Genomic DNA, 10873 nt, shown 5'->3' on the forward strand with positions numbered 1-10873 from the left:
TCTTTGGTAATATTTAGATGGCATCGAATTGCCAAATCACTGAAATCCACATTTAAGAAGAAACTAGTATTTAATCCAACATTTCTAGCATGATTCTCCAATTGAATTAGCAAAATAATTGTAGGCTAGCTCGATCTCGATCTCTAAATAAATATAATAGTTTTGGTGTTTGAGAATTTCAAATATAAACTCTACCTCTAAAAATTTCAAAATCAGGTATGAGTGCTGCAGAATTAGTTTAAATAAAAATAAAGTTTCAATTTTTTTAAATTCATAGTTGGATACAAAAGGATAAAAAGTACAAAAGAAGTTGCTATATTTTACACAAATTCTGTTAAAGCCCCTCTTTTTTTTGGGTAAAAAGAGATTACCCCTTCTATGCAATCTTTTGGACTTTAATCAAATAAACAAATTGTAGGACTCAACCTTTCTCAGCTTTTTGTTGCATAAGTGTCCAGTTCCTATGCAATCTTGTCAGCACCCCCATGGACCCCATCCCCTCCCCCGTAGGCCCCAGCTTCCATATAAAATTCTCAAGAAAACTCTCCCTTCTCTTTTTCTTTCTTTTCTCAGTCTCTGTTCTTACACCATTCCGAATCTCACACTGTAAATACCTCTCTTCATTCACTTTCTCCGTTACTTCAAGTCACTACTTTTCTTTAAAATCAACACCCAGAGAGAAAACAGAAGACAAACTCTCAACTGTTCCTATTTGCTTTGTTCATTCATACATGACCATATTTTGTTTTTCTTGATTGAATGAATCCCTGGTGAAATTCATGTGAAACTTTGGGAAAAAGGGATCTGAGAAAGTGAAAGAAGTGGGAAAGATAGAGTTTTTATGATGGAAGCGGGTGACTTGCCTGTACAACAAGTTAGTTGCCGCTGAAAGTCAGGTGAATGTAGTGTTCTTTATAGTTTATACCCCTCCTTTTCAGTTACTTGCCCGTACATCCACCTTTCTATGTTTAGAACATTGTTTTGACTATGTTTTCACTAACCCTTTTAGTGTAGAAGCTTAAAAAGAGAGAAAGAAGGAGACTTTCTTTTTTTTTCATATAGTTGATGGGAGGATTTTAGAATTTGCTGTTTTTGCAGTTTTGCATGTTCTGTCTGACTGAGGTAAGATTAATTAGTGTTGTCTGTTGGTGAAGTGAGGTGTTTTGAGTTTCTAGCTATTGTTCATTTGTGGGATGTACTAGAAAGTTGGGATTTTAAGCTCTAGAGATTGGATTTTTATGAATTAATATTGGTCGGTTAGTTTTGGCTGTGTTGCCTTTTGTCCTCTGAGCTTTTCGCTTGTGTTTGTGCATACAAATGGCAAACACCGAACGGCTTGTATGTTGGGATTTTGGCGGAGGCAGTATTGGAAAAATGTGGAAAAATTTAGGATTGAATGCTTAAGTTGGAGGGTTATTTTTGATGGCTTGGATTTGGGGATGACTGTAATTGGGTTGATGCACAACGTTGATGGGATTTTGTAGTGAATTGTGGCAGATTTTCTTGTATTTATGATGCCATAATTGAGGAGATTTTTTTTTGGGTAGTTTAAGAAGATTTGAGTCGGTTTTTTTTTTTTTTCATATTAAGAGAATGCTGATTATTCTGATATCTTGGATTGATTTGAGAAACTTTCTATTATTGGATCTATTTGTGTACTGATCATGACCAAGGTTGTCCGCGACCGGGTGCTTAAGGATGCAAATGGTAACATTAGTGATCACCTACGCAATCACATACATTTGACGAATTGTATTCATCTGAAGAACATGCATAAGCATAGCCCTATGTTGGCTGATAAATCCCTGATGAGGGACCTTGTTATCCTTCAGAAATCAAGGTCTCTTAGAGATCCATCTACAAGTCCACCATCATGGCATTCTCCTGTTGATTTACTTCTTAAAAGAGGTGAAAAAGAGTCAACAATTGGAAATGGGAGGAGGAGTGTGGGCATTGAGCGGCCAAGGGCTGTTGGAGGGATGTCTGGAAGTTCGCCATCTGTAGCTGATCTACCAACAGCTAAAGTGACGGCTGGTGAAGTACACAGGCATATGGATGGTGTAGCTGCTGTGAGCGAGCATAGTAGCAAGAATGGGGCTCGTGAACGTAGAAGGGTTAAGAGGGAAGAGTCAAGTGGGAGGAATTTTGGGACTGATCTCATGGTTGAGAAGGATGAGCACGATCTTTCAAGAGAGGGAAGTACTTTGCGACATGATAATGTTTCTGGAAGCTCAGGATTCAGGGACGAGGGTGTCAAACATAAAGGGAGGCATGGTCAAGTTGATCACATTAAAACCCTCTCTGAGCAGTTAAATGAGCTCCCTGGTGATAGTGATGATGCAGCTTTATCTCGCGTTCATGTGCATGCAAGACATTCTCTAACTGACCAGATTGCTGAAGATGCAGAAGCAACCATTCGTGCCTACTCCAGTGGCCTAATTAGAGGGAAGAGGCGTAAATTTCAAGGTGCAAGAAAAACGCGGGCCTCGGTAGCACCCAGGCAATTTGGAACCCAAAGCGAAATGTCCGTGGCCTCTAATTCGTTTGCTTCAGGTGCAGCACACCAAAAATATCAACTAGGGGAGGCAGATGAAGGATATGGGCATCAACATGTCACAAGGGCTCCTAGGAATGGGTGTGGAATTCCTTGGAATTGGTCACGGATTCACCACAGGGGTAAATCTTTCCTTGACATGGCTGGTAGAAGTTTGTCTTGTGGTTTGTCTGACTCAAGACTAAATAAAGGTGGTCCTGTTCCTCAAGGAAGTGAGGTTCCTGATATTCCTATGATGTCTGACCACTCATGTTCATCTACAAGATCTGATGCAGAAGCGCTGCCACTACTACTTGATGCTTCTGGATCCCAGGGAAGTACGGAAAATGCTGCTTGGTTTCACGATTACTCAGGGGAGTTGGGTATTTTTGCTGACAATCTACTAAGGCGTGAACTTGACTCAGACCTTGCCTCAGAAGCTAGATATGGAGAGCAATACAAACATAGAGGGCCTCGTAATGGGCGACATCAGAATCTGACTCAAAAGTACATGCCAAAATCCTTCAGAGATCTGGTCGGGCAAAATCTGGTGGCTCAAGCCCTTAGCAATGCTGTTACAAAAAGAAAGGTTGGTTTGCTTTATGTGTTTTATGGCCCTCATGGCACAGGGAAGACTTCCACAGCACGCATATTTGCAAGAGCATTAAATTGCCAGGCTCTAGAGCATCCCAAACCTTGTGGATTTTGTAATCCTTGCATTGCCCATGACATTGGGAAGAGTCGAAATATAAGAGAAATAGGCCCTATCAGTAATTTTGACTTCGAAAGCATCATAGATCTTCTTGACAACATGATTGTTTCCCAGATGCCATCCCAGTACAGAGTGTTCATATTTGATGATTGTGATAGTCTCTCTCCTGATTGTTGGAGTGCTATAGTTAAGGTAATTGATCGAGCTCCTAGGCGCGTGGTCTTTGTCCTTGTTTGTTCGAGTCTCGATGTTTTGCCTCATATAATCATATCGAGGTGCCAGAAGTTCTTCTTCCCAAAGTTGAAGGATGCTGATGTCATATACACCTTGCAGTGGATTGCATCCAAAGAAGGTTTAGAAATTGATAAGGATGCTCTAAAACTTATTGCATCAAAATCAGATGGATCTTTAAGGGATGCTGAGATGACTCTTGAACAGTTGAGTTTGCTTGGGGAGAGAATCTCTGTCCCTCTGGTGCAGGAAATGGTAAGTTCTCTCTCTGTTTGGATTAGCAAGTCCTTGTACTTAAAATTGCATTTCATTGCCATAAAAAATGGCTTGACAACAGTCTTTGCCTTGCCTTTCACTAGAGTTATCATTTGTTCGTTCATGTATAAGTTTAAAACCTAATCAACTCTGACCATTAAATCCCTGTTTGTTACCAAGGCCTTGTGATTGTGTGTTGCTGCTTTTTCTCCAAGGAGGAACTTTGGGTTGTTCATGCTTGCTTGAGTGTGTTATTTTTCATTTTCCTATAATGTCATTTCCATTTATACCTAATTGTGAACAATGTGTTTTAATTTCTTTGCGGGATACAGCAGATTATATGTAATCTGGATTGTCCCTGTTCCATCCCTCTATCATGGCATTGTACCAACTATAGGCTGATCTACACTTAGTTGAAGGTGGACACCTAGCTTTGGAAAATTTACTCAATTGCCTGCAAACGTTGTTTATTTATATGTTTTCATTAACTCGCCGTTACTAAATTCTCCAAATTTCCTCTTTTCTTGATTGATCTAAAAACATTAAAACATGCTTCAATAGTTCAATTACCCTTTGATTATAAAAATACTTAAAATTATTCCAAAGAGAAAAAGGTACCAGTTATAAAGAACAAAATTTTTAAGAATTCTTTAAACAAATATATGACAGACAAACATATACATGCTTTAATCTCTAATGCACAATTATAGTTGACATTTGCCCTGCCCCCATTGGCCCCTTGGTCCTAGCTCCCAGCATTACTACCAACTATGGCTTAATAAGAAATCTGTTTTTATTGTTCAAATAAAAAATTGAAATCTGTAAGTTTCTTGTACAAAGTTAAAGCTATTATGATTCTTACGTGAATTGTGGGTATTTCTGGAAATATATGATTTTGATATCCGTTGACCCAGATTTTGGCTAGGGGAAGGTGGAAAATAATCCTCATGTCTGCTTCATCATTATATGCCAATGTATAAAATAATCATCCTGCCCATAGATCCATTTTTTCTGTTATTCTCTAGAGGTTCATATTTTATGACTGAGGAACAATTTGATGGCCTTTCTTGTTATGAAACTTGTTGTCTATCTCAATCTTCTGTAATCTGGTTATAGTCAGACCGGTGTTATCTGCAAGCACTATATTTTTTTCCAGAGGGGTTTTTTTTTTTAATTAAATTTTTGGGGACACAATTTCACAGGTTGGGCTCATTTCAGATGAGAAGTTGGTGGATCTGCTTGATTTAGCTTTATCCGCAGACACAGTAAATACAGTAAAGAATCTGAGAGAGATAATGGAATCTGGTGTGGAACCACTTGCTTTGATGTCACAACTTGCCACTGTGATCACCGATATTCTTGCTGGTGGCTATAACTTCACCAAAGACGGGCCTAGAAGGAAATTCTTCCAGACACAAGCATGTGAGTTATTATGATATACCCTCTTATATATGGTGAAGATTTTCAGGTAAAATATTGCTATAAAAGCCAAAGTCAGAAGCTACAAGTGTTCGCTTTTCAATTCTGCTATCGAGCCTTTACAAATTCAAGTCACAAAAATCAGAAGCAAGTAGAACTGGCCAGAATTATTAAATCTTTTTGGTGCTCTTTGTTATACAATTGTCAGCTGCTGCATTGTATTTTATTTTTGTGGTTGTCCGGTTAAATGCAACTTTATTTTCTCCAGCTGACAAAAGTAAGTTTTTTTTTTTTTTTTCAGTATCAAAGGAAGATATGGAAAAGCTGCGTCAAGCTCTGAAAACATTATCTGAAGCTGAAAAGCAGCTTAGGATGTCCAATGACAGACTAACTTGGCTAACAGCTGCGCTATTGCAACTTGCTCCTGACCCACAATATATATTACCCAGTTCTTCTGGTGATACTAGCTTTAATCACAGTCCTCTCGATTTAAATAATGTTGCCGTCCGAGATAGACCAAGGAAAAGTAGTGGTGAACGTGCTGAGGTGCCTAAAGAGAGAGGATTGTCAACACGAGTTAGAAAAGGGAATGTTCAAACTGGAAATGCCGGTGGTTTTAATTATAGTGGTAGGTTGAAAGGTACTAGTTTAGATACAGGAACAAGTAACACAACAGTTCCACAACAGGCTTACAGCTTTTCCAGTAAAAGAGATAAAGTAAGCAGTGGGCAGTTACAAGGTAAATTTCGTAGTGAAATTGAAGTAATTTGGCTGGACGTGCTTCGCAAGATTCAAGGAGATAGCCTAAGAGAGTTCTTGTTCCAAGAAGGAAAGCTGATCTCTGTCAGTTTTGGTGCAGGTATTTTCACCACTCACTGTGTCTAATTCTATTTGTTGTGTTTAAGAACAAATTACTCCCTAAAACTATCCTCTACAATCAAATATTACCATCTCAAGTATCTGATTCTGATTCTTATGACTTCTCAACAAATCACTTGCTTTTGCATTGACTATTTGTACGTCAAAAGACAAAAGCGATCTCATGTCAAAAACTTGAGAAATTTTGCATACCTATGTCCTTACTGTGTTCGATATATTTGTACAGTCGTGCACCTATTGTGGTGTAGAGATGTGGCAGGGGTCTAATTAAGAATATCAAAGTTTTCTTGTCATTTCCACCGAGGTCAATTTTTTGTTTCTTGAAACAAGTATTTAACTGGCAATGATGTTGAAGTTAATTGGAATTAATTGAAATGGTAGTGGAAAAACTGGTGGAAGAAGAAGTTTAAGGAAAATGAAGGTTGGAGGATTGACTGACTTTGTTGTTTAGGATTTTGACCATTGTATAAATTTTCAGTCATTTCTTGCTACAGGATTATCTTTCTACATGGTTCAGTAAAGGAAATGGCTTTGCAGTAGCGATAATATACGGAAACAATGGACAAATATTAGGCTGATCTTTCATGGTCAGGTTACGGGTTCCTATTTAAGACAAGTCAATGAAATTATGTTGATGACTCTTTCTCTGGTTTTGGCTGTTCTTTGCACTGAGAATGTCATATCTAGTTTTGTATTTCATAGCATGGAGTAGTGGGTGTCGTTTCTTTTATCTGTAACTATCAAAAATCTAGATATTTTGCATTAATCGGATCATTGTTGTTTCTTTCTCCTTTTCATTTGAGATTAAACAAGAATCGTATTTCTGGACACATATGCATTCCTTCTGAATAGAATACTAAATTTCATTAAATCAGCAAGACACATGTTTTTCAACTCAAATCCTTTTAAATGGCAATCAGTGACAGGCAGTCTATGGCCGTAGCCTTTATTCTGTTGAAGTCATGCATAAGGGAAGACATAATGTTCCAAATGTGGAGAATAACAATCTTATAAAAGTTTTAAATGCCCTTTTGCTAAAAGTAGAAATGTTGGTGTAAGAACTATTTGAGTGTCTTTGTGCTAAATTTTTGTGAATCTATGTATTCATGTATCTGCTACCCATATGATATAGACTATATGAGAGTCATTGAGCTTCTCCAAGTACTTTTTCCTTTTTTTTCCTTTTTGGATTTTCATTATTGTTAGGTTACTGGAGCATTATTAGTTGCTAAAACACATCAATGTGGCTGTCATGTTTGTCATTGTATATAAGTACTGCAGATACAGTTGCACAAGTACTGTTGTACCAACACATAAGCGAATCATGCTTCGAAAATCAATAACTGATCTAAACATGGCTGGGGTTGTTTTCACTTAACCCTCTTGCTATATATTCTTAGGCCATTCATAAAATGACTACCAGCCACTATAGTGTGTTAACAAACCAAAGAGCAGTGCTGACCCTGATGACTAAATTGCTATGATATCAGAAAAAGACATGGGGTTTGCTCATCTTATTTCTTCTTCCTCTTCTTCTTGCTTTGAACTTTCGTTTCACTTACTTCATAGTTCATACTGGAGGTGTACCCAGCCGGTTATGCATCTCAGTGGTGGCCTTAGCTTTAAGAAAAGCAAAATGAGATTGAAAGCTACTCATTTCTTGACTCTCTACATGTGGCTCATTTTATTCACCTTAAACGATGATCTGGTGATGTCTCTTTTGGCTTCGAGCATATGAATTGTTTGCTGCATCATCCTGCACTTTCCTGAAAATTTTGTCACAATCCTTTCTGGAGAAAGTTTAATGCTACGGTTGAAATCTGTTTAGCTCTTGGAACTTTTTGTTGTTTCTCCTACAATATTGCATCATCCTGCTAGTTGATTAGTTTGCCTTTGTTCGAGATTTCCTGGCATGTCTAACTTTCATCTTTATTCAGCTCCAACTGTGCAGTTGATATTTAGTTCGCATCTTATGAAATCCAAGGCAGAGAAATTTGGTGCACACATTTTACAAGCTTTCGAGTGTGTTCTTGGGGCCCCTGTGACAATAGAAATCATATGTGATTCGAGTACAGATGTCAAGGCAGGGCCAATTGTCTTACCAGCATCTCACGACTGTTTGTCCCATGTAGAGAAAAACCGCATTTCGCTTAGCAGCAATAAGGTGCCAGGTATCAGCCGAAGTAACTATAGAGATAGAGATAGTTCAACTCAAGTTCAGTTCAGTTCTGCTGGATTATGTAGGAGTGAGATTGTTGAACTGGATACTTCTCCAAAAGAAGCAAAGGGCAATGAGCATCTAAAAAATGATGCACAGGGTGATAGGGAAAATGTTGCAAGTGCTTCAGTTGGAGGAGGAACTGTTCCAGAAGGAAGAAAGCTGGGGGACAGAAATCAGAGTCTGAGTCTTGTAAGAGGCAAGGTTTCCCTTGCGCATGTAATTCAACAGGCAGAAGGATGTTCACAGCATAGTGGGTGGTCAAAACGCAAGGCTGTGTCTATTGCTGAAAAGCTTGAACAAGAGAACCTGTATGTTATTCATTTCCACTTCCTATTTCCTGATGCTGTGTTTCTTCTCAATAGATAGATGACATGGCAGAGTTAAATACTTACATTTATTGTGTCTTTGAAACTCCTTCACTGGAATTTGAAATAACTGCAATGCTGATTGGCTCTTTTATTAATGCATACTAAATGGTATAATGCCACATGATAATTTTTTTTTTTAAACTTAAGATTCTGTGGACTTTCCTTTTCATAGGCTGTTATAAACCCATAAAGTTTGGTTGATTTACATGGGATTAGCTTTTTCCTTTGATGTATCGACAAGAAAAGTTTTCCTTCGTTATACTACTAGTTGATTAGCAGTATGTATAATGGTGGACTAGTGAAGAAACTCTGACCAGTTTTTTATTGGTGAGTTTACTTCCTCTAGCCACATGGAATGCATGTATTATATGGTCTGATATTTTCTTCTTGTTACATGTCTCCTTTGCTCTTAAAATTCGTCATTGTGTGAAGCCAAAATCTTAAATTATAAATAATATACTGCAAAATAATTATTTAGAAAATTGACATCATATTGAAGGTTTACTGTTGCTGGAAAAGTGACCTCTAAGTCCATTCCAATTTTTGTTCATTTCTTTAACCAAATTTATCAGATCTCCCATGGGCACATAAAATGCCTGGAGGCAAGAAGTACCGAGCATAATATTATGTTGGTCCAAATCGTTGCATTCAGTCTTTCACCAAGCATCCTTACTATGTCGGAGATTTTTTAGGTGAACCATGCCAGTGTGTGTTGTAGTTGCTTTTTATGGTTATAAAGCCTTTGGGATCGGAAACTTCGTGAACTTCTGCTGATTTTGGCATTTTTCAAGTTATATGGATTTATCAAGGAAAAAAAAAAGATTCTCAAGACCCATGTGATGTGTGTCCATGGATCATGGGAAGTAGCTTCTCTGCGACATTTTTCTTTGCTTTCTTTGTTCTGCTGCATGATAAACAGCTAACAGAAATTACAAGGACAATAACAAGAACTTTTATGGGCTACAAAGTGGTGTAGGACCAAAAGAGAGCTGAAGATACTATTGCTGCATCAGTTATGTGAAATTGTATACTCTCTTTTGCTTCACGACAGTTTTTGTTGCTCCCTTTAGACTGACCAGGAATGGGTGGTGTTCTGAGAGGAGTTCCTCTTAATTTCCTTTAGATAGCTTTCACTCTAGTAAATGTATTGCTGTTCAACTCCTATCTAGATTCTAGAATTGGTTGCACGTTTCGAGATTAAGTATATTCATTACCACCACTAACATTAAAAAGAGAAGCTTCTGTTGAAACCCTATGTATTACTCAAATCTATTTCCCAAGATTTGAGGAAGTTTGAAATATTTCTTGTTTTGCAGGAGACTGGAACCTAGATCAAGGAGCTTACTTTGCTGGAAAGCTTCTAGAGTAACTCGAAGAAAGGTATTTGAATTTCTTATTATTTTTTCTAAACCTGCATTCCTGTGCAGCTAGTTGTATTTGTTTAAGTAAATGTGTAGGATTACTCAGATATGCAGTTTATAAAAAAAAGAAAAGAAAAAGATATGCAGTAAGGTCATGTGTCCCTTAACTGCACTGTCACTGTCGTCTCATTTAACACCGATATAATGGGTATGTGCCACCAACCTGGTAGATAACAGCTTACAAAGAACCATTTTCATGGATCCCATAACACATTGACTTGTCTTATTGCAGCTTTCACGTTTAAAAGTCAGAGGAAGGAAGCCTCAAACTTTGCTTAAATTTGTCTCCTGTGGAAGGTGCCTCTCTGGTAGATCTCCAAGGTAGAATACTGGATGTAGTAGCCGAAGACTTAAAGTGGAGATATTAGGCATAGTAGCAACTTCAATTTATTTTTAGTACCTTACAGTTTAGATGGCAATTTAGCATATCTTTTATTTTGTTTACCATTTGAAATAAGTTCGATACAAATAAAAGACAAGACAAATCACATATTAGGCCATGCAGTAATATTTAGTATTCTTTCCTCTCATCTAGCCATGTTTTGTACTATAAATTGGGAACTCACTCTTGCTGGATATGATGAAAATTAGCTTAACGGCAATATTGCCTCAAAGCTTGCAGTACGAGTTTGACAGCTTCAGAGTTATTTATCTGCAAAAGGATTCAGAGGCCGAGGTGGCCTTATTCTAGGAGCTCGTTAAACAAATCCGTTGACGAACAAACGAATACCTTATCACTGGATTTACATCCTTGCAAGCATTCTCATTCAATTTACATTCTTCATTGCAACCTACGGCTCCCTTAACAACCCCTTCTCCTCCCTACCCTACGGA

At 37.8% G+C, this 10873-nt stretch overlaps 1 protein-coding gene across 1 annotated transcript; it reads left to right on the forward strand.

Annotated features, from left to right (window-relative positions):
- Positions 1-571: 571 nt before the first annotated feature.
- On the forward strand, positions 572-10653 carry LOC140004141 (protein STICHEL-like 4). Its single transcript, XM_072079117.1, has 6 exons — positions 572-3731; positions 4934-5153; positions 5452-6009; positions 7967-8558; positions 9935-9998; positions 10272-10653. Exons 1-6 carry the CDS (start codon positions 1665-1667, stop codon positions 10362-10364), a joined length of 3594 nt encoding a protein of 1197 aa, XP_071935218.1. The 5' UTR covers positions 572-1664; the 3' UTR covers positions 10365-10653.
- Positions 10654-10873: the final 220 nt, after the last annotated feature.

This window comes from Coffea arabica, chromosome 2e, assembly GCF_036785885.1.
Source record: "Coffea arabica cultivar ET-39 chromosome 2e, Coffea Arabica ET-39 HiFi, whole genome shotgun sequence".
Classification (NCBI taxonomy): Eukaryota; Viridiplantae; Streptophyta; class Magnoliopsida; order Gentianales; family Rubiaceae; genus Coffea; species Coffea arabica.